General features: G+C 43.3%; 1 protein-coding gene across 5 annotated transcripts in view; it reads right to left on the reverse strand.

The window, feature by feature from the left end:
- The window catches only part of NFATC1 (nuclear factor of activated T cells 1), a 208,262-nt gene that overhangs the window by 177,958 nt on the left and 5,696 nt on the right, over positions 1-24,608 (reverse strand). For 2 of the 5 annotated variants that reach the window (XM_053249187.1, XM_053249188.1), the window contains exon 1: positions 8,675-9,442. The exons of 1 other annotated variant lie outside the window; for it this stretch is intronic. In XM_053249187.1, coding sequence (XP_053105162.1) covers positions 8,675-8,774 — 100 coding nt within the window. In that variant the 5' untranslated portion in view covers positions 8,775-9,442. Of the gene's footprint in view, positions 1-8,674; positions 9,443-24,608 lie in introns of those variants that run through there. 2 more of the 5 variants (XM_053249190.1, XM_053249191.1) reach the window with 2 other exon arrangements.

Consider the following 24,608-nt stretch of genomic DNA (forward strand, 5'->3'; position numbering starts at 1 on the left):
TCCAGAAACTAAGTTGGTGCAGAATGTGCAGGCAGATTGGTCTATGGGAAAACACAAAGAGACCATATAACACCAATCTTAAAAGAACTGCACTGGCTGCCAATATGTGTAGTGAAATACAAAGTTCTGGTTATTACTTATAAAGCCCTTAATGGCTTGGGTCCAGAATATTTAAGAGTGTGCCTTCTTTGTCATGAACCCTCCTGCCTATTAAGATCATCTGGGGAAGTCCAGTTAAGACTACCACTGACTCATTTGGTGGCTACTCAGGACCCAGCCTTCTCTGTGGCTATCCTGGGGCGCTGGAATGTACTCCCTGTTAAAATCAGCATTTCTCCATCTGACTGTTTTTTAAGAAGACCCTTAAGTTGCACCTGTTTTCTCAGGCTTTTAATTAATTTCAACAGGTTTTCTATCATAAAATTGGTTTAACCATTTAATCCTCTTTTATATTTGTTGTATTTTAACTTATGTACACTGCCTAGGGATGTAAATGTCAGGTAGTGTTAAAAGGTGATTAATTAAAATTATTTAAAATATTTATACCCCGCCCCTCCCGTACAATACTGCTTGGGGCAGCTCATAACAATAAAATAGATACGATGTAAAATAAAAGTAATAAAATTAGCCAAATTAAGTAAACAAGTTAAAAGTCAGGCTAAAACCACAATCAGAAGTTTCAAATTGAGTTATTTTAAAAGTTTAAAACTGAGAGTTATAAAAACTAAAAACTAAAATAACCTATCACATATAAATACATATTATATTATAGAATTATATTATATTATAAATAAATATTAAGAGGGAAAAGGTAAGGCCTTGACCCAGGACTGATGAGTTACTGTCTACTTCAAAGAATTTCATGAGAAGTCCTATTGATCTTGGGCCACACCATACATCTTATTTATTTATTTATTTATTATTTCTCTATGTAAACTGCTTTGGAAACTTTTGTTGAAAAGCGGTATATAAATATTTGTCTTTGTCACTTGAAGGGCTAGTTTTGACTAAGATCCTTACATTTCCATGATTCTGGTATATACCACAACCATGTTTTCCACCTACTTCTCTGTAAGCATAAGAAACAGAGACTTGCATTTTGAGCGGTATTCAAATATGTTAAATAAATAAATAAATAAATCTAAGGTTCTTCCTATTTGATAGCATTTAACGTAATTCACTGGTATAAAAACCCCATGCACTTTTAAGAACTAGCAACCCTAAGCTCATTGCAAAATAAAACCTGCATTTTTGCCATTCATGTTAATCTGCCCGCCATATCTATTTTTTTCAGTAGGAAAAGCGATCTCTAGTTTCAACATGCCTTTTTAACTTCAGTTGCTTTTTAAGAATTCTGTACTTCTGATTGATTGAAACAAACAAGTCAAGGCTTCCTCACTTCCTCCTCATACAATGTTTGTTTCCTTCCTTCCCAGGAGGCAAATGCCCCAGGCAATGACACTCCCTACTTACACACTGAGAGCCGGAAAAGCTCTGTTAATGATCATGGCTGTATTCCCAACTCAACTCAATCCTCGCTAGCATTGCATGTGCAAAAGAGACTCAGAGCTTGCAGCTTCAGCACAGTTGTTCATCTTCTTGTTTATTTGCATTACCCAGCTCTGCCATCTACTCAGTATTCAGTTTTGTTAAACAATTCAGAGAGACAACATTTATACAGTGCACAACACTATTCCAGTTGCTCAATAAACAGTTCAGTGATATTTTAGGCTGATTTATATCATGTCAGGCACCACTGATATGTTCAACACCTATACAAATCTTTTTACCAGATGCCTTAGGAAACCTGGCTGTTTACCAAGAGATGTTCATTAACTTACAGGGGTGGAGTACTACAAATGAAAAAGGGATATTCACTGTCTGCCTAGCTTGGGGCTCCATCCACACACCACAGAACTAGGCAATAATGATTCTGAAAAATGGAGTCTTGATGCATTTAAAAACATACAGACAGGTGATTACTCACCAATTACACTCAACCACTAAAAATGTTGCACAACGTCAATCATTACAAGGATAAAGAGAGTCAAGGTTCTTAAAATGGAAGGCAGGCCTCTCTGTGGAGAAATTAGCAGACACAGCCTGTTCATACATTATACCCCCCTAGAATTATTCCTAGGGAGAGAACAAGTGAGGGCCTTGAGTTCACACACTCCCCCACTCCTCTCATCATAACAGAATCCCATGGCTATTTAAATGGAAGCTCTCCCCTAACCCTGAGAGATGAAACCCTGGGAGTTACAGTATTTGGACATGGCTTCATGCTTCAGGGTAAATGTTGAGCGAAGCCACTTCAAACTACACTCATGTCATTGAGGGAAGCAGCCCCTCCCCTCTGCTCTCAGGTTTTGTTTTGAAACAAGTTCACATGGCATGCGTCCGTGTTGACCTTCTTGCCAATGGGCAATAAGGAGAGCTTCCTAAAGAGCAATATCTGCATTTCTAAAGAGAGTATCCCCCTTATCATGCTAATGATTCTACATCTGTGCCTCTCCCTATTTGCTCTGGCATTTTCAGAAAAAGCAGCTTAAAACCAGCATTTTAAAAATCTGGAAATACGTCAAGATAAGCTAGAATTCACATCACAAAGCCCAATTTGTGTGTGAAGTGGGTCCAAGAATCTCGAAGGGACTTCGGGGTAAGTTTGGCTGGTGTGTGAACGCATACACTCTCTTCTGAAGTAGATTCGGGGTAGAAGCCCTGTGTGTAAAGCCTCCTGGTGTTCCATCTCCAAAATCCGTGGAAATCTCCTGTTCAAATCATAACCACAGGCTCTCTTGGTTCGGTGGTTCACATATCCCAGAATAATTAAGAAAAGAGAAGGGAGCTTAAGGCCGACTCCTGTCTTCTTCTAAGAGTAATCTTGGGAGGAGGCGGAACAACATCTGGACAAGGAACCAAGGAGAACCATAAGTTTAAAAGGCAGAGCAGTGATCTGCCCTGAAACCCTCCACCATCTCGAAAAGATACATGGGAGGGACTAATGCACATGATCTAATACACCTCCTTTCTCTTTTCTTGTGGATCTTAGTAATATAGTTGTTTTGGTATATGTCTTTGGGCCAAATCACACTGGTGAATTTATCTATGCAACAGTATTTGTAGGTACACAAAAGTATAGAAAAATGCTAGTGTAAACTGCATTTCTATGCTAAAATGTGAGTGTACAATGCTAGTGTAAACTGCAAGTAGATGGCTGGAAGGCATCTCAGTGATTGCAGCTATGTTTTTTTTCCATGGAAAAGACTGCCAGTGCACTGTGTACAGTCTGGTATACATCCAAGGAAAAAGCAACATTACTGGGTTATGTTTTGCACTGTTTTACAATTGTTACCCACAACTGGGTTATAGCTCAACTTAACATGGATCACACCAACAGTATCATCATGTTTGCCTTTCTTAAAAACCAAACACACTCTCTATTCAGCTATGTGAAACAACTTACAAGATGCTCCAAAAGAAATTATATAAATTGTGTCAAGAAGTCATTTAGGATCCCAAATGAACTTGCACAGAAAAAGATACTGTGGATAGGAATAACTTGCTGAATTTGGGTAAGCATTTATCCCAACATGCAGAACAGTACCTCCTACTACCAGACACCAGAACAATGTGGAGAAAGTCTGGCTAGAATCTGACTGTCAAGAAATCCTGGATAGCAACAAACCTGTATTACCGGGTTAGGTTAATTTGCAAGAGTTGCAATTAAAAAAAAAAAAAACAACCCTCATATTCATCAATTACTACTGGCTTATCTGTAGTAAACAGAGACTCAAGCTTTCTGGACTGCTTAGAGCCGTAGTCATAATCCAGTAAAGTTAGACATCTTAAACTCATTGGGCAAGTAAACATGACTAAGTCTCACTGAATTTAATGGGACTTCAGTTAGTAATGCCTAACTTGTCGCATAGATTTCAATGATGCTTAGCCATGACTAACAAGTCTGGCCATTGCCCATTGATTCCAATGGTCTTGGGCACATCTAAGTACACTAAGATGATATGAACATGGCAACTGCTTCCTTGACTTTTTGATTTATTACTAATCTTCTGTAGGGATGTGCACGAATCAATTTTTTCCAATTCTATTTGTGCCCAAATCGAATCACCCCTGATTTGTTTTGTGTCCAAATCTTCCCCTCCCCCAAATCACCCACGATTCGATTTGGATTTGATTCGGATTGATTGAGACCACTTATAAAGGTCCTAGGGACCCAAATTTGGGTGGTGGGTAGGTCCTCATAGGTGCCATCTATCCCCCAAATTTCAAGGCAGTGGGGCACTTCGTTGATTTTTAATGATTTTTTAGTTTTTAATGGCTTTGTATATTTCTGCCATAGGAAATAATGGGGATTAAAAGTCACTCTAGCCTATCCCTAACATGGATCCCCATCTTTTTGTTGTTGTTGTTTAAGCCAAGCTCTAGCCCTTGCAGAAGTGGCGTTATGGCGCAAAATGTGCGGTCACTATTTCCCAAGGTGTCTAATAACTTCTTCTCATAATGAATCCCTATGGGGATTCATTGCACACCTTCATTTCTTCTGTTCATTTTGACTGTCTTTGGACAGTATCAACTGTCAACTGCCATGTGCCAACTACACACACACACACCTGCAAGGCCGCAGGGTACTCACTTTATTTTTTAGGGAAAGTGAAGTGTTTAGATTCTTTGGTGTCTTCATTACACACCTTCATTTCTTCTGTTCATTTTGACTCCACTGCTTTATGGGTGGGGGTGAGGAATTAGTGGCATCCCATGTGCCAACTACCTCCACAACCGGCAAGCCACTGGGTGCTCAGTTGATATTTTAGGAATTTTTGAGGTGGTTAGACTCTTTGGTGTATAATGAATCCTCAAAGGGATTCATTGTGAGGAGAGGTTATTAGACACCAAAGAGTCTAAACACTTGGAAAAATTCCTAGAAAATAAACTGAGTGGTACCCCACTGCCTTGCGGGTGGTAGGGAGGTGTAGTTGGCACATGGCAGTTGACACATCGCAGTTAACAGCACTGTCCAAAGACAGTCAAAACGAATAGAAGAAATGAAGATGTGTAATGAATCTTCATAGGAATTCATTGAGGAAAAGTTATTATACGCCAAAGAATCCAAACACCTGAAAAATAGTGACCAGACATTTTGCTCCATAACTTTCTACAAGGGCTAGAGCTTAGCTTACTTTTTAAAATGAAAGCTGGGAATCTGAGGAAATTAATAGGAGAAATCCAAATCTGAATCAATTCAATTTGGACCCAAATCTATCCAATGGACCACAGGGGTAGTGTCCTCTCTAATTTTTTTCCATCTGTGTGCGGAATGAATTTTGTTCCGAGTGGCAGCATCAAGACAGAATGTGTACACATGTGTTCAGAATGGGGCCTTCCTGATTCAACCTGAACGGGATCTAAAATTAACTGAGTGGACATCAAAAAACGTGTAAGCGCGTGCATATACACATGCCTTGGGAACACCGCACAGGGGTGATTTGTTCTGTCTCCAAATCACTCAAATCAGCTAGGTTTGTGTACAAATCAATTTGTACCCAAATTGATTCGTACATTCCTAGTCTTCTGTTTCCAAAATGAATAAGAATCTCAGTGGGGCAGGAAGGTGCTGTGAGTGGGACAGACATGGGAAAATCATTCCTGCCAGTTTCTCTCATATCCCTATGACAATGCCTGAAAATTTAGGTAGTGTTAGTAGTAGTGGTGGTGGTATTCCCATGAATGAATATCTGGTCTTTTTGGTGCACATAGCCATTCTGTATGTTGTCAGCCCCACCCCAAGCCTTCAGCCATTCTGGCTGGGAAGAAGGGGGTTCTAGGCCAACAGCATCTGGGCACCTGGGGTTGGAAACTCCTGCCCTAGGCAATACAAACACAGGAAAAACTTGTAAGGCACTTTCCTGTATCCAATGTATTTAATTTTTAAAATAAATAAAAATTTATCCCACTAATTCTATCCCACCTCTCTATTTAAAAATGCTCATAGTGGCTCACAACAAATAATTAACACAACAGAATCAAAATCATGCAACAATAAAGAACACATCCGATAAAAATAAACCTGAGTAACTACCACACTTAGTCAGGTTAGCCAGCCTGATGACAGAAGAATACCTGCACAGTGGCAAAAGGCAATCAGAGATGGTGGGGAGGGGCGGGGGGAACAGGCGTCTCTCAGAAGAAGGTTGTAGAATCTGGACAGAGCCAGAGAAAAAAGCCTCTTTAGCAAGCACACATGCACTCACACACTGGTAGGATGCAGTTTCTGTCAGAAATCTTAGTGGATAAGCAGCCTCATATGGGGGAAGGTGGGCCTTTAGTATCTCGATCCCAAACTGCTGATGGTGACATGATCAGCACTTTGAACTGGGCCCAGGCCCCAGAAATGGACTGTTAGCCAGTTGAGTTGTTTTTACGAAGAGTCACATGCTCCCGGCAACTAACCCCAGTCACCAGCCTAGCCATCACCTTTTGAACCAGCTAAAGTTTCCACCACCACACTTCAGTGAACACTACTGCCCTTAACTGGGAATATTGTAAGGCCTAATGATACTGTAAGGGACTGGAACACAGAGGCCCCATCTATTCAACAGCAGCCCTGCATGTCACCATGCAACCCCATAGAACAGCACTGGCTAACTTTTTGAGTTGGATGGAGAGAGCTTTTAGCCAAGCTGCTTTAAGGCTGGAGCCCAAAACCCAACCAGGTCATCACTCCCTCGCCCTTTAAGCAGCATAGTCAAGGGAAGTCTGTCTCCTGCAGCAGCTGAAGAATCTGCTCCCACACAAATCTGCTTTTCATCTTCAGAGGTCCTTCTCTGGTCTAAGGAATAGCAGGAATTTAACAGGGGGCACTCCAGTGGTGGCACTCAATTTCTGGAATGTTCTCCCCAGGGAGGCCCAGTGGGTGCCCACTTTAATGTCTTTTTGGTGCCAGGCAAAGACTTATTTCCCCAGGCCTTTTAAGTGTTTGAACCGGGGAGACCCAAGTTCAAATCCCCATTCAGCCATGATACTAGCTGGGTGACTCTGGGCCAGTCACTTCTCTCTCAGCCTAACCTACTTCACAGGGTTGTTGTGAAAGAGAAACTCAAGTATGTAGTACACAGCTCTGGGCTCCTTGGAGGAAGAGCAGGATATAAATGTAAAAATAAAATAAAAATAAATAAAAATGCTTTTGGGTCTTGTTTTATGCTGCTTTGCCCAACTGCTTTATCATGACAATAATGATAATGGGGAATAATGCAGGGGTCAGCTCCACCTCCCAGCTCCTCCCCAAGCAACATTAGGAACATAGGAAGCTGACTACTGAGTCTGACCATTTTTCTATCTAGTTCAGTAATGTCTACAGTACACAGACTGGCAGGGGCTTCTCCAAGGTTACAGGCAAGAGTCTCTCTCAGCCCTATCTTGGAGATGCCAGGGAGGGAACTTGGAGCCTTCTCCATGCAAGTGTTCTTCTCAGAGCACCCCCTTCCCCGAGGGGGGAATATCTTCAAGTGCTCACATGTAGTCTCCCATTCAAATGCAAACCAGGGTGTTCCCTGCTTAGCAAAGGGGACAATTCATGCTTGCTACCACAAGACCAGCTCTCCTTCCTCTTCTCCTGCCCTTCACATTAACATGAGGAGAGCTCCCACTCCACATGCTGACCAGCACAACCGAACACAAGCAAGAGGGCACACACACCTTGTCATTGGCTTCACCCTCATGCTGCAGAAACCTCTGCAACACTAAGTTTAGCTACAGATTTGCAGCCACATATCTGACGGGGTTATCTCCAACCACTATATAAAACTCAGGAGTCAGTCCTCGTCACTCGTCCGAACCCCACCCCAACAGCACCGGCTGTCTTGCCTTGGCCCACCCCCGTGAGGTTTCCCTGCCCTCCATCTGCCCTCCTGCTGCCCCTTCCATTGGCCTCCGCCCGCCTGCAGAGCCCTCTGCCCCCCCAGAACACCACCTATGGGCCTCCTCGTTGCAAAGGTCTTGGAGATAGCCCCCGAGAGTTAGTTTGGGGCGCGTGTTCACACAAGGCGTGGCTCTGGGCTCTACTCGCAACTTTGTCCCGTCCCGCACGTGTGGCTGTTTGCCAATATGGGTCGTCTAGCCATGGAACAGGAGTATTTGTCAAGACCCAAAGACTTCCTAGCAAGGGTAGGTTTCCCCTGGTTAACATTTCACGCGCGGGCAATGCAAAAACCGAGGTGAGCGTCGCGCGCGAAAGTCGCAAGAGACAGCGGCGGCGAAAGATACGCAGCGACAGCGGCCCCCGTTTTATGTGCCATTTTGCTCTGGCAGCCCTAACGGGCACCGAGTGCGCGTCGGTAAAGTCCCTCGGCTTGATCTGAACTGACTCGTCCTTGGCGGAAGCGGAGGGGGCAAAAGAGAGACAGAGAGAGCTAGAGAGAGCTAGAGGGGTGGGGGGAGACGCCTTCAACCCAGCAACGGGCTGCGCTCCAGGCTCCCCCTCCACTTCCTCGGATCAGCCTATTGCGGAGCCCGCTTTCGCTCCGTCCCAGAAGAACCGCTATATTTAACGCGCTGCAAATAAACGCTCTCCTCCTCCTCCTCCTCCTCCCTGGCGCTTCTCCCTCCGCTCGCCGCCCCGTCCCCCAAGGATAGCTGACGCTGCCTCGTCGTCACCAACCTTTACTGCTGCTGCCGCTGCTGCCGGCGCCCTCATCACTCTGGTTAAACTCGAAGAGGAAATCGAAATCAAACTCGGGATCTTCCTCCAGGCCGGTCATGGCTTTGTAGGAAACGGGGGAGAAAAAGCAGAAGCAGCGGCGACCTCCTTCCTCTCCAGCAGGCTGGGAAAGTTGCCGCCGAATGTCCTCCGACTCTTGCGGCTCTAGCCCCGAGACACCTGTTGCAGAGCGGCTGCTGCGGCCGATCAGCTGCTGCTGCTGCTGGCTGGGCAATGGGCTGCACCACCCTGCAGGGTCTGGCAACCGGGACGCCGCTCGGTGGTGCAGGTCCCAGGACGCCGAGCAAGAGACAGCCCCTCCTGGGGTGGTGTAATGTGACCCTTTGGCGAGCACCGCTCGTTCTCTTATCTCTCGATCGCTGCTGCCTGTCTGCGGGATCCTCCCCCTCCCTTTGTTTATCTACACCCGGAAACATCAACAAGCTAGTTGCTCTGCTCTGCCCGCCTCTCTCTGGTTCCTCATTTTAAAATAAACCCTCTCCGCTCAAGTTACAGCCTGGCGGGGCTTGTATCTGTTAGACACGCTTCCCCCTGGCGGGGCCACCTGGCTGCCTCCTGTATGCTTCTGTGTCCGGGTTCAGGGTGAAACGGGGCCTTCCTTCCATCTCCCTATCCTAGCAGAAGTATGACTGAACTACTAATTACTTCCACTTCCCTCCTGTCCTGCAGCGTGTACCTGTGTCTTGGTGCTTCAGCTTCTCTTCCCACAACCCAATGGCCTTGCTGCACAGTTGAGCAGTCGTACGCTGCAGAGAAGTTAAGGGCAGCAGCCACATATTCCTGGCCACACAAGTACATCCGCGGTAGATGCCTGATTGGCCAAAGGTTCTCAGCTCCCATCCGTGGCATGTTCAAGAACTTGCTTCTATTCTTCATCTTCAGGGCAGGAAAACCGGTGCAAAACCAGTGTAGCTGCAGCAAGTGTCAATTTCTGCTCAAAGTACAAAATGGCTCTGTGGAGCAGTGCAGAATTGAGCACAAGTTGCACTGCATATATGGGAGGGGACAGAGAGCATCTAATCTAAGCCTCAATGGCAAAACCATCCATCTACTTGTTCTCCCAAAGGTCCATCTATGCAACCCAGATCACAATATGTCTGAAGAAGAGACAAGGAAGCTACAAAGAGCAAGATCTGTAGCGTAGAGAAAGCTGGCCCATCCAGGAAGTGAACTTAGGCAGTTGCCCCAGATAATCAGCAGATTTATCTAGGGGTAGATGGGGAAGGCTGATACTCAGACCTGCTCCTCCTCTTTTCATGTTGGACTTGAAAAGAAAGAGGGGTTCTCTGGATCATCACCCCTTCTCCTCCACATCCTCTTCCGCACCATACCTCTCTTCCTCTTCAGATTCAGCACAGAGGTGAGGTCTTTGTCCCTGTCACATAAGGAGTGGCATTTGGTACCCTGCACCCCAATGTAAGGTGGGCAGCATTTAGAGCCTCGCCTCAGGTACCCAAAGATCTTGTGCATGTCTGAATATAGATGTGCCAGTCAGACTGAGCACAAACAAAACCCACCAAGTTATGCCAAGGAAAATGTTATTAGCTGCAACCCAAAAATTGTCCCATGCATGTTGGTGCCTAAGACTGCCAGCTCTGGAAATGGAGCCGGGATACAGCCCAGCAGCTTTAGGCAGGTCTAGGAACAAAAATTGTCTTAGTCTTGTCTCCAGTAGCAGCAGCCCCAAGGTGGTGGTGGCGGGGGAAGGAAATAATTTATGCATGTATAAAAATGTTTTAATAAATAAATAATAAATAAATACAACTGCATCATCATAAACACAACCCCACATTTATTGTGCCACTACTAAACACCACAAAGTGCATCTTTGTGATGCTGGCAGTGCTTTACACTGAACTGCAAACTGATACATGCAGGGGCGTAACTATAATAGGGCAAGAGGAGACAGTTGCCTGGGGGCCCACTGCCTTGGGGGGGGCCCCCAGAGGCAAGTCACATGACTGACTCCCCCAGCTGCACACCCACCCGGGCTTCCTTCAGTTGTGGGCATCCACAATTTACAAAGCCTTAAAAAAATAATTTAGGGGGTGTGTATGGCCCTATCCACCCCCAGCACAGTACTTCCAGTGACTGTTGCTGGTATCTATCTTATGTTGTTTTTAGATTGTGAGCCCTTTGGGACAGGGTTCCATCTTATTTATTTATTATTTCTCTGTGTAAACCGCCCTGAGCCATTTTTGGAAGGGCAGTATAGAAATTGAATTAATAATAATAATAATAATAATAATTTGTTATTTCTCTGTGTAAACCGCCTTGAGCCATTTTTGGAAGGGCGGTGTGTATGTGTGTACAAACACACACACACACACACTTCATGAGCTGAGCTTCAGTGAGGGGAGCCCCATTTTAAAATCTTGTCTCTGGGCCCCCTCCAACCTTGCTACGCCTCTGGATACATGGATACATGCTTCAGCACATGTTGAATGCTACATGGATCCAGTGAGCCTGCAGTCTCACTATGCCAATCTGGTTACATGAACTGGCACTGAAGGTTGTTCCCAGCATTACTGGAAACAAGTGAACACAGCCCTGTCTTCAAAAACATGCAAGAATCAGAAACCCTATGTATCTATTTCATAGGGAAGGTGAACATTCAGATTTTATAACATTGGTTATGAATATGCATATGTTGCAAGAATGAAATGTGTAATGCTTTCAGCACACTCATTTACAAATGGCAAATTTAATTTGAATTTGTGCATTGTTAAACTGTGAGGGAACAAAAGTGTGTTTTCAAACGTGTGTGCCCAGACATCAAACATGCTCATATACAAGGGACAAATAACTGGTCTGTAAGAAGTGGCCCAAAGAGGTGTCAGCTCAACCTGTGTCTTAAGAAAGTAATGTAAGAATAATTCTGAGGTTTGTGAGCTCCAGAAATGCTTCAGGAGTCTTGCTGTCTTCTCAGACAGATGTATTATCACTTTTTGCAGTGTGTCCTCCCAATGCATTGTCTCATAGAAGCACCATTGAACATTAAAAGAATAATATGGATAATAGCCCTCAGTTAACTTCTGGCACCAAGCTTTCAAGAACCATAGTCTACTCCTAAATTTGTTGCTAGTTTTAAATTATGCGCACTACCATATGTGTAGAGATTAAACTATAGCTTTTATCCACTGCTTTTGCCCCCATTCAAATAATAAAATAGTGATTATTATCCATAGTCCCTTGCATTAAGGGACTGTGAAAGGTGCTGTCTTTGCAAAGGACATCCACCCAGTAATTTCAAGGAGGAAAGAAATAGTTTCAGAATCAACTATTGTACTGGGATAATTGTGGGAACTTACCTCACCCCACCAGCAACACCTGCAGTAGTAGTGATGCTAAAAGTGATAGTTCCAGTAGTTAAAAGTTAATGCAAATTCTCTCTTTTGAGTTGCTCAGTAACTGTCTTTGCTTCAAACAGCTTTCAATAAGCCACCAAATCTGAAAAGCAGAAGTCTCATGATCCAATGTTGTTTCTTTTGTGTGAACACCTTTGACCTTAGGTTCAATCCACATGATCAGCACTGAAGTCAACTTGAATTGGCCATTGTACCAATTTTGTCATATTCAACCAATGCATCTACATACACAAAAATGTGGGGAAAGCTGTTCTTCTATGAGCACTAAATTTGAATGGAATTATTGAACTAGGGAATTTACACTGCAGTTATTTGATTGAAATATTTATTATTTATACGTCACTCTTCAGCAAAAAGTTATCAAAGCAGCTTACACAGAAAGAATAATGAGACATCTTAACTGATCTCTTGATTTATTTTACATGTTGAATAGTTTCCTCCATGAAGGGCATTTATGTTTTAAATGCATTGGGAAGTGTGGAGACTAGCTTGAAAGAAAAACTGTCTTGCACCTATTATGGGTGCAATTACCTAGTAGTGTACCTATTATGGGTGCACCTATTATAGGTGTCTTATGGGGTATTCACAAGACTAGATCAACAAACCAATTCCTTTTTTTTAAAAAAAGATACTTGACTTTTTCATTTTAAAAAATTGTACAATTTGGCTCTTATATGCTGCTTTTGAGTTTTGAAAAAACTAGGTTTGTTCAATTTAAAGAAGGCATTTCAATCTTAATGTGACCTCCAGTTCCAGGGAGGCTTGAATCCCTCACTTTTTTGTTTTTATATTTCCCTGTCTTTTGGGAAGTAGTTTAAATTTTTCCCCAAAATAGATTTTTAAAAATACCCCTCAAACTTAATCTCATGCGAAGTAATAAAACCCCTGCTTTACACCATGAACACCACATCATTCTGGAAAGCTTAAGGAGTGGTGAGGAATAGGGAACTCGCCTGAAGAAATGAGATTCAAGTCACTTGAAAGTTCAGAACAGTCACCTGGGAAATGATAGGGTGTAGCTCACTCCACTGAGAGACAGCATTCTAAGTGCCGAAGGTTCCCAGAACATACTGATTATAAAATCTTTCTGTTTCCTTGGCTAATTGACAGATTATGACACCTACAAGATAAATTGAAGTTGCCAGTCTGTGTGGGATTTTGGGGATGTGTTTGCACTCAGCTACAGCTGACTCACAAGAACCAGACCATTCTGACTTCGCCCTTTCTCCCCCTTATGCTTTGAACTGCCTCTCAAAAACACCTTTGCAATTCTTCCTCTCTTGCTGCCTCCAAATCCTTCTGAAAACCAAAAACCAGGGCTGGCCTGCCCATGCCATAACCTGAAGTGAACTGCATAAGGTAGCAAATTTGGAGGGGGCAGTGAATTCTAAGGTATTCCGCCATCTTATGCTGCTGCCACTGCCAGAGCGAAGGAGGTCTTCAGAGAAGAGACATTCTAGTTCAACTTGATAGGCAGCACTCTCTTCTCCTCTAGTTCCACTCCTTTTCCTTCTCCTCTTGAAATACAGCACACAAGGAGGAGGAGAAGCTACTATTTGCCCATTGCTGGCGCCGGGCAGTACATAGTTGCTGTCACCACTAAGCCCCAGCTAAGCAGCAAGGACAGGAGAGAAGGAAGCATCTAGTGCTTTGCCTTTCCTTTCCTCAGACACTAAAATGTCTTTGGGAACTACTGTTCAAAACCCATTTATAACTCTGCTTAAATTTGTGAAGCCTTTGGCACAACCCCTTAGTCCTCAATCCCTACATGTAAGCTTAAGTAGATGTAACCCAAACTACTAAATATTTATTTATTTATTCGATTTTTAGACCACCCTTACAGAATAGCTCAGGGCGGTTCACAAATATCATAAAACAGTTAAAATCAATTAATGATCAGGAATAAAAATTTTAAAATACAATAAAACAGCTAAAAATAAAACAATTCAAAATCTTATAAAAACTTGATACACTGAAAACCCTTTAAAACAATCTAAAAACCCTGGAAGGCCAGGCCGAACAGGTAGGTCTTTAGGGCTCTCCTAAATGCCAATAAAGAATTCAAATTACGGATTTCTGCAGGAAGCACATTTCACAATCTAGGAGCGGCTACAGAGAAGGCCCGCCTCTGGGTCGCCAACAGACAAGCCGGTGGCACCTGGAGCCGGACCTCCTCAGATGATCTTAGCGTGTGGTGGGGATCAGACCGAAGAAGGCGCTCTTCTAAGGTAACCAGGACCTAAGCCGTTCAGGGCTTTAAAGGTAATAACCAGCACTTCGTATTTTGCCTGGAAACGTATCGGCAGCCAGTGCAGCTGTTTTGAAACAGGCATAATATGTTCTCTCCGAGTTGTCCCGGAGACCAGCCTGGCTGCCACATTTTGAACTAACTGAAGTTTCCGAACTACGTACAAAGGCAGCCCCACGTAGAGCGTATTACAGTAGTCAAGCCTGGAGGTTACCAGCTGGTGCACCACTGTTCTGAGGTCATCCCATTTGCCCCTTCTGCATTTCTCTTCCCTTTCTCTGTTGACTCCCTTGTATCAGTATTTAGACTGTAAGCCCTTTAGATTAAGATTGTAAGTCATTACGGAATCTGGGGTCACTGTCCTGGCATACAGCACCCCCAAGAATGTACTCGCAGGTCTGACGCTTGTGCTGACGCACTCCGAAATCCCTCCACTACCACTCTCCCCAGTTACAGCATGTGTCTGCAAAGACAAACTCTACTCGTACAGACATCTTTCCCATGTTGTGGAACTTTGGGCACCCCAGTGATCTGTGCCACATGTCTTTCCACATGTACAGCATTTGTCTCTATAGACAAATGCTGCAACTGTGGAGTATGTGGGACAGGAATATTAGAGTGCATTGCACAGGGATTGGGCTTGCAGGTACACCCTTGGGGAGGCTGTATATGAGTATAATGCCCCCCCAGATTCTATGATGACTGAACAGAGCTTAAGTCTGTAAATGAAGGTAAGTGAAAGTTCTATATTTAAGTACTATGAAACTGCACCTAGTCTTCCTGCACTTTGAAGCTATGCTCTGTTGAACTAAGGTCAACTGAAGCCAAGTCTAACTCTCAGTTGGTGAATTTCAATTTAAGCTCTCTAAGAATGCCACTGAAAAGCTGGGGAACATATTTTATCCCATTTATAATGGCATGTTTGTTTTTGCAATGGCGTCGTACTGATGGATATGATAGTACAAGAAGTTTGAGAACTAGGCTGCTAGCTTCCACAGGCCAGTTAAACGGGACCTATTGGCTTCCATTCCACTAATTCAGCTTAAATCCATGTACTGTAATTTGTGAACCAGGCTAAGCATACAGCTACTTTGAATGATGTGTCACACACCCCGCCCCACAACCCAGCAAACTATCTGTAGTTTGTTTGGGTTTTTTGCAGGGGTGGGGAGTAGTTATCCTTAGCACTACTATACATTATTTAGCTTCAACACCCACTAGTGCCACCTATTATAAAAGCCAAATTAGAAAAAGTAATCTTAGTAGCAGATGTGTGTGCTATGTATCAATAAAAAGATAGTGGCTGACATCTTGACTGAATTCAATGGAAGTCCTATTGAAATTAAGTAATCCTAGAGTAACTCCTGAGTAGTACTATTGAGTAACTTAGCCTGAATGTCAGCCACTGTTCCCAAGCACTAGGGCAGAGCTGCTCAATTTTGGCACTCCTGCAGATGTTGACCTACAACTCCCATAATCACTCACTATGGGCCACTGTGGCTGGGGATTATGGGAGTTGTAGTCCCAAAACAACTGGAGGGCCGAAGCTGAGCCCCTGCGCTAGGGGTTGTTCCAAAGGCACCTTGTGCAAAGAGAAAGGCACTTCCAACAGTGCCATGTGCTCCTCGATTTTTGCTGCTACTCCAGCGTATTGCAGTTTCCCCGCACTTTATCATACACTGTGGATTTGGGGGAGGAAATTGATTTGGCGGGAGAGCACAAGGACTGCAGTGGGAAGGAAGGAGTGGGAAAGCCCTATTATGCGTAAAGCTTTGTTTATTTGTTTGTTTGTTTATTTGATTTCTATACCGCCCTTCCAAGATGGCTCAAAGCTCTCTTCACTTTGAAGAGAGTCTGCAAAATTAGTCATGAACGTCTGCATCAATAAGCGAGAGGACTCAGATAGACGGTGTACTCCAAACCAACCAAATATATTCCCACTGCCCACCAAATCTAAACTACTTCCCATCTACAATTCTAGCTTGCACAACCTCAACTATAAGGTTAATATTCCAGGATCCCACTTCCCTCCCCCCCAGATTATTTGCAACCATAGTACTTACTATTTATTTGTAAACATAGTACTTGAATTTATCCAGGAGTAATTTTAGATAAGCTAGTTTAGTGGGACTGTTCCATAGAAAGTGGACCTTGAGGACTGCAACCTAAGCTGGTTGTTTCTCAACAAGCAGTTATTTACAGACTTTTGACATTTCTTTTTAAAAGAGGGGTTGTCATAAACAAGGCATTAAGTCTCTGCTTAGAAATACCGTGAAGGCACTATACATTTGCCAAGATAGCTTTAAAGTCTCCAACATGCAAATGATCTCACCGTCCCAGAAGCCAGGACTGTGGAGCTCCCAGATCCTCAAGGCTATATTTCAAAGGAATAGTTTTTAAAAGCAGTTATGGAAATGGTATTCCTCTATAGGCTCTGGGAATCCCATTTTCCAGGCCGATGGCTGAAAAGTCCATCACAGAGTGCCAGGAAAATACCATTTTTTCCATGTGATCCATTATGCTTCTTTCCCCTCCCCCTACTTTCCATAACAAAGTGCTATCCTGTATTGCCTTACACATTTTCTATTATAGTTTACACTGCTCTGACAAACATCTGCTCCTGGTTTCCCCTCAGGCAGTTTAGTAAATCAGATACCGAACTAGTGGTAGCCACTGGCCCTTAACACTGCTGTTGCTTCAAATGTTTCTAATAGGTCCACAGACTACTTGACGAGGATCTAGTTTGAGAGCTCCAATGTTGGGCATGTGTATGTGTGCGTGCGTGCGTGCACGCACACGTGTGCAAAAGAAAGAGGGAGAACTGGCTTTGAGTGAAAGAGGTTGTTGTTATTCAGTTAAGAGGCACATCTGCACGGCCGGCTGGCAAGACAAACTGCAGATATATTGTGTAATGTACCAGCCTTCTCTGGCTTTCGATTATTGCTTTGCTCCCAGCTGTTTGTTCAAAGTTTGCAAGGCTGAATCACCAGGGTATGTAAAAAGTCTTTGGCATCAACTTAAAAATCATTATCCGGAAGAGCAGAATCATCAAGGTAGTTTTAAAAAGGAATTTGAGGGGGCAGCAGAGAAAAAACAGTGGCAAAAGAAGTTATGTGATTGCCCTACATTTATCTTCATTTCTCTTCTTTTTTCATTTTATTGAATTTTTATTTAGTTGGAATAAAAAAACCCGCCTCTCAAATCTTTACGATGGGGTTACAATATGCAAAAGCAAAGGAACATAGTAGTGTGTGGGTCCAGATCAGTAGAACTCCAACGTCAGGCACACGCTACTCCCTTTGCCTATGTTTACTACCATAGGAACATAGGAAGCTGCCATATACTGAGTCAGACCATTGGTCTATCTAGCTCAGTATTGTCTTCACAGACTGGCAGTGGCTTCTCCAAGGTTGTTAATAAGCAGCACACCTATATTTGAAATCAAAAATATAAAGACATGGGCCACAATCCGAAACAGAATTAGGGGCACTTAAGCCCACTGAAACCAATGGGTTTAAACAAACCCAATGTTATATGGGATTTTTGCCACACACTCTAGTTTTCAACTACTCTGAAAACACTACATTTAGCAGTAAGGGAAGATAAAAGGAATCACCTCAGCTAAAGAACCAGACATCTTATTTACATACTGATCATATAAAGTCAACCAAACTACGTCAAAAAGGAAGTTTTCTGAGACACGTGCCTTAGGCATAGTGCAGTTAAACCTACAAACCTGAAGCTGAAATGCGATGATAACCAAAAATTGGTTATCAATTGATTGCATTTATTAATTATTGATACCATTATTGAGTACATGGAGGGAAGCCATTCTGGGGCCTACAGGCAGACAGAGGCCCTGAAACCTAGGGCAGCAGTCATTTTGAGACCCATCACAGTAAGCATGGCACAGAGTTAGACAAAAATTTTCCCACTGCTCCCCACACACTAAGTGTCCTGTGGCAGCATTTCATGAAGTTTACATCAGCAAACATGACACACTATCAGAAGAGAAACTGAAAGTAAAACAGTTTTTAAAAAATAAACCAATTAAAACCCTCAGAAATGTAAGTTGATTAAAAGCAAACACTGCAGAGAAATGGAGGAAGTGGAGACAAGGATTGCATTGCAATTGGAACATATAAGATTAAATACTTCAGTCAGTACTACTTCTTCACATGGCAGATGAAGAAGCAATAGACATATGCTATGCAATATTTTTCAGTGTGATGACAATGCACCTATGAAAAAACCAATTAAGTTTTCATTAATAATTTTAAGTATACTGTGTCCCCAGGAAAAAACCACTGCAAATAAGTTACTGATCAAAAGTTGTTAGCTGCCTAAAATTCATAAATTTGTGCTGTATTTATTAAATATTGCATAGTGTGTGGCAATCTATAAAGTCAACAGATTTCAGAAAAAGATTGATTTGATCCTGATTGTGCAGCAGCTGTGCATATTGTTGTGGAAGTGGCTAGAGATCAACTGAGAGGGCTGAAGGAAATAGAAACACAAATGCTTGATCCAGGGGTACAGACAGAGGAAAACGTGAGCAATTCCTTATTTAATTTGGATGGGGGAGGAAAGGGAGGAAAGACATTCTGTGGTGAGAGATATGGATGTTTAGGTTTGTGGGGGGAGTTCAGTAAAAGGGGGGACTCCTCAAACACTTAGAGGGATTTGTACCCCTGGGATAATCTATGGTACAAAAGTACTTTTTAAAAGCTTGCCTCAAGACAAAGCAAGCTCAAGCACTAACAAAAGTCCCCACAGAAGTATGCAGAATGGTAAAGATCTGCTTTGAGCGGGCCATCAGTCATAGTATAAATTCTTGCCCCATAAATGGGAAACCAAGCAAACAATGTGACAAATTTAATCACTTTCCTAATATGTGTAAAGCCTGAAAATATATTATTATTAAATCTCAAGGTGAAGCTATTTTTACACTGGAATAAATGGATGAAAACCAATACCAAATTCTTTATTGGTACATCAGATTCTTCAGCTCTGGAAAATAAAGAGCAGGTAGATTTTTCATAAATGATCACAATTTTTTTTAATTTTAAAATTGACAAAACAAATACAGTTTCTTACAAATCACTGAGAAGTGAATCACTTCAGAATTCAGATTAACAACATATTCTGGCGAAAGACTACAAGTATTTGTTAAATGTAATCTGAATTGCAGGCATATAGTTAGCAGTTTAGTTAGAATCCCAGGTCCTAGACTTTGATGTTATACTAGATCTTTGGCTCAACACAAATTTTCATTTTTGATGAAGAATGAATTTAATACAAGTAGACCCAGAAAATGAATGAATGGCATGCCAATACAGATGACAGAGATGCATTTCAAAGTTAGGTTGGTTACCAAGCAGGTGAAAGCATTGTTGCACTTGCAGCTTTCTGTCAGTAGCAGCCAGTGAGTGCCACTCCCAGGGGTGGGTGGGGGAGGTGAGGGCAGGAAAATCTAACTTTAAACAGCGGCAAACTTATCCGCATGCGCGGAGGCCAACTAAGAGGCAGGGCAGCCCCCCCCCCGTGATGGTGGGGCGAGCACCTCCACCTCACAGAGCATTCTGGGTACCAGCAATGGATATATTTGCTGCCATTTAAAGTATTTTCCTGTTCTCACTACCCCCATGGAGCAGCGTTCACCAGCTGCTACTGCTTTCTCTGTATTATTACCCCTTCTTTATTGCTTCCCCCGAAGAATTAGGGTAAAATTGGAGTCATTTTTGCACAGAGGAAACCACTTGGGTTTGGATAACAATGAACAAACTGCTGTACTCTTAGTTTAATAATCTTTCACAAGTCTCTTGGACTGTGGCTATCAATTTTAATCTACATTCCTCTGACATAATCAGTAAAGTTTTATAGTAGTTTTTGTGTGTTTAAAAATTTTTTGTGAAGCTTTTAAAACACCATTGCACATTTGGCTGCTGCAGGCCCAATGGTCAAGAATAAAAGCATGACAACTTACTGAAAGTGAAAGCATTGCAATGCTATCTCTCTCTCTCTATATATATATATATTTCTCCTAGGTGTGCCATGGAATGTGCGTCCCGGAAAGCCATCTGATTGGCTGGGGCGCAGGCCAACGGTGGCAGCAGGCCGCCTTGCTGGCCCTGGGACTGGCTGGCACTGAGGGAGGCAAACGGCAGCTGTGGAGGCCAGCGGTGAGCCGCCGAACCAGTACTCAGACCCAGCTGGCAGACCCGGCCCGGCAACGGTGGCCGCGGGCCCAGCTGCGGTGGTGAGGCGGCGGCAGGCCCGGATACTGGGGCGGAAGGTGGGGGTGGGGGGAGAGGTGGCCAGCCACAAAGAGGCCGGCCGCAGAGACTGGCAAGCAGCGGCAGCGGGCCCGGCAGGCCGCGGAGGCGGCACTTGGCGTAGTGGGCCCGGCCGCAAAGGGGGCACTCGGCCAAGCGACGGGCCAGGCCACGGAGGCGGCTCTTGGCCAGGCAGCGCCGGGACTGGCCGCCAAGGCCAGGAGCCCGTGGGAGGCTGGGGTGGGAGGGAACCAGGCAGCAGGACTTTCCTGTTCGCCGCCCAGGAGGAGGAGCGGTGGTGGCGGCCTGGTAAGTAAAGCTTTAAAAAATGCAGGGGGAGGAGAGAGTGGGGGAGGGGAAGAGGGAGTGGGGCTGGGGGGAGGGCAGGGGGAGGGCAAGAGAGCATGGGGGAGGGGGAGGGTAAGAGAGTGGGGGAAGGGCAAGAGAGAGTGGGGCAGGAGAGAGAGGGGAAGGGCAGGAAAGAGGAGCAGGGGAGGGGGAGGGAGGGCAAGACAGAGTGGGGCAGGAAGGTGAGAGAGAGGGGTGGGAGGGGGGAGGGCAAGAGAGAGTGGGGCAGGAGGGAGGGGAGGGGGCAAGAGAGTGGGGCGGGAGGGAGGGGAAGCGGGGCAAGAGTGTGGGGCAGAAGGGAGGGACGGAGAGGGGGGCAGGAGGGAGAGGGGAACAGCCGGCCCCAAAGAGCGCACAGATGCTCTGTGCGGGTTGGCTAGTTGCCTATTATTCATCTCTAGAGGTGTAGATCTTGTCAAAAATCACAATGAGCATTTATCCCCTCCTCCACCCAAAGCTGGTTCATGTATTTTTTCAATGACAAAGACGGTGACCATAAAGGTAAAAAAACCTACATTGTGGCTCAATCCAATAGCTGTTGTGTACAAACCTGGCAGAGACCAGATAATTATGTTTGGCTCCGAGATATGTGAACAAAGCAGTTCTATGAGAACATTTTCAACTGCTTATTGGAGAAGAAATCACCAGTAAGTTAGAAGGAGCAGACCTATTTACAGTATATCAATTGTTAATTGATTTTAATGGTGTTTTAATGTAAACCACCCTAAGCCTTTCGGAAGGGTGTTCTAAAAATCTTAAATAAATAAATAAATAAATAAATAAATAGTTATGTGCAAATCCAGAATGACTGAAAATTCCTGGTTATGTACATTCAATATGCCTAGTGGCAGGTAGAGATTTTCAAGATCACTATTCAGTATCTCATTAGCTCCGAAGGTATACTAAAGGGTGATCAAGCAGACAATGAGGAACATGATGGTGTCACATGTTATAAGATATCCTAATGTGGAGAAAACCAAGCCTAGAATTGTGGAATTTTATTCCATGCTATCACCTTCCATTACATTTTATTTCTCAATCTTAGAACCAAAACTGAAGATTTCAAACAGTTACTGTAAATTTTATATTTTTTAAGATTCTCAAAACTATATAAAGGATGGATAGGTAGCTGAGTGGAATATCCAGAAAAATGAATTATAGAGAAGAATTAGGTGTGTATGATGGATTTAAGTGCTTTTTTAAAGTGACAGAATATTACTACCCAAGGAAAGAAATATCTAATATTATCCATGACAGTCATCTGAGAATTGAGCTATGTGACACAAGTTGTTCTGGTAAGAACCAACCTGCTACTTTCCTTTCACTATAATCTTAATTGATAATTACCATCCTCACAAGTTAGCCCACTTGCATCTCAAAAGTTTACATGTCCGCCATCTTGAATAGGGGTGAATGACATAATCACAAACTATGCCATTAAGGTGTCCCTACAACTGTACCCAATTTGGTACATATTGGTCCAGCATTGTGAAGTTGATAGTTGGGGGACATACACACACACAGAATGCCAGGTGATCTCATAAGCTTACTTTCCTTAAGAAAGTAGGTTAAAAATGAGTCAAAGAGGCTGTTTATTGGCCAAGAATGTGTGCTCAAACTGAAGTCTTAGTTTAGCCATGTATCAGATGTCAAAACTTCAGAAAAGAAAACCAAAGAGCATCTCTGTTTCTTCAATTGGTTAGGTAAATTGAGACATAAGGGCATATCTGAAATTGAGACGAGAAACAGAGCTGTGGTTGAATGTGTCTGGATGGGAGGAGCAGAGGCATAACTATAGGGGGGGCAGGGGGGCAGGTGCCCCGGGCGCCATCTTTTCTGGTCACGTGGGGGGCGCCGCCATGACAAAAAAATTTTTTTTAATTTTTTAATTATTATTTGTTAATACAAATGTTTCCTGCTCAGTGCAGCAGCGCTGCAGCAGTCAAGGGAGCATGTCGGCGCCCCCTCCCCCACGAGCGGTCCCTTCCGCGCTGCCCGCGCCCCCCCCCCCATTGCTTTGCTGGTGCCTGGTGGCCAGTCAGTGGTCTGGCTTGGCGGTGGGCGCTTGTGAGGAAAAACCTAAGTATAATGTAGTATGTTGGGGGGGCGCCATTTCAATGCTTGCCCCGGGCGCCGTTTTCCCTAGTTACGCCTCTGGGGAGGAGACAGTTACATGGGTGTTATCAAGTGAAGCAATAAAGATTGTTTGATCATCTAATAATGTATTATCAAGTCTCTGCTATATGTTAGAGTGCCCATGTTTGTTAATGAGGGAAGATTATTTATTTCTTTCCTTTTCTATACCGCCGGATACAAAAATGTCTCTGGGCAGTTTACAATCTAAAAATAATTAAAATATTGGACACAATTAAAACAATTTAAAAATACAAATAAAAGCTCTAAAACACAAAGCTTTAAAACTATAAACTATTTTGTTGTTCAGTATTATGTTTATTTCAACTTTGGAATTTATTTATTTCATTTATATACCACCCATACAAATATGGATCAGGGCGGTTCAATCAAAAATAAAACCATTTACAATATTTACCTCCTGGAGACAGAAGTTTGGTGCAGGCAACAAATTTGATAGATAGATAGATAGATAGATAGATAGATAGATAGATAGAAGATAAGATGTAAAACTCATTAAAAAACCATTAAAACACTTAAATGTTGTTGAAAGCCAAACTGCAGAGGTGGGTCTTATGGCTCTCTTAAAGGGTTCCAGACATGATAAGCCTCTTATTCCCACTGAAAGCATGTTCCACAATCTAGGAGTGGCTACTGAGAAGGCCCAAACCCTTTTTAACACAAATAAAAAGTTATATATGTATAATGAGAGTTTCCAATTGGTCAAAGTACAAGATTGTTAAATAATTTAATAATAATAATTTAAATAATTTAATATCTTTGCTCCTGTTCTGATCCTCTTAAACTGTGGCAACCATGTACAAGGATACACTGCCACCCAGTAAGCCCCTCCTCATAATGCTGATTCACTAACTCTGTTCCCTCCCCAACATGGCCATGAGTACAGCATTTGTCTGAAAAGAGAAGCATTGTACCTGAGGAGAGATCCTCCCAGAGATTAGAAATGCTGGGGCGCCATGGAGAAGATATCTTCCCAAATACAGTGTTGGTCTCTTCAAACAGATGGGGGGGAGGGGGAGTGTTACATAACAGTATCCACTGTTACAAAAACACCTGAATAGGGCTTGTATCTACCTCAAATATAGAGAAACTAGATTCAAGACAGAACAAACGAAAGTGTTACAGCACAAAGTGCCAGTAAGACTTTGAATAAGGTAGCTTGAAACTACATCAAGAGGCAGAGCAGAGATTATTATTATTAGATATAGAAATATTTTGTTCAAAAGTCAAATATGTAATGATATTAGAAATGAAACTGTTCCATGAGTATGTGCATTAAGGAAAGCAGTTCCACGGAACACAAGCAGAGAACTTGAATTTGAAAGCTAGGGCAGCAGGCATTTAGAAATCAATTGTACTAAGCGTTGCACAGTGTTGTTGGTTTGATGTACACACCACGCCCCTTCAGGATCACTGCAGTAGCAAATAGTATATGAAATACGTGAAGTCAAAAGTTCCAAATCAAGGGTCCCTCTAATTTT

The sequence above is a fragment of the Hemicordylus capensis genome, chromosome 4 (genome assembly GCF_027244095.1).
Source record: "Hemicordylus capensis ecotype Gifberg chromosome 4, rHemCap1.1.pri, whole genome shotgun sequence".
Lineage (NCBI taxonomy): Eukaryota > Metazoa > Chordata > Lepidosauria > Squamata > Cordylidae > Hemicordylus > Hemicordylus capensis.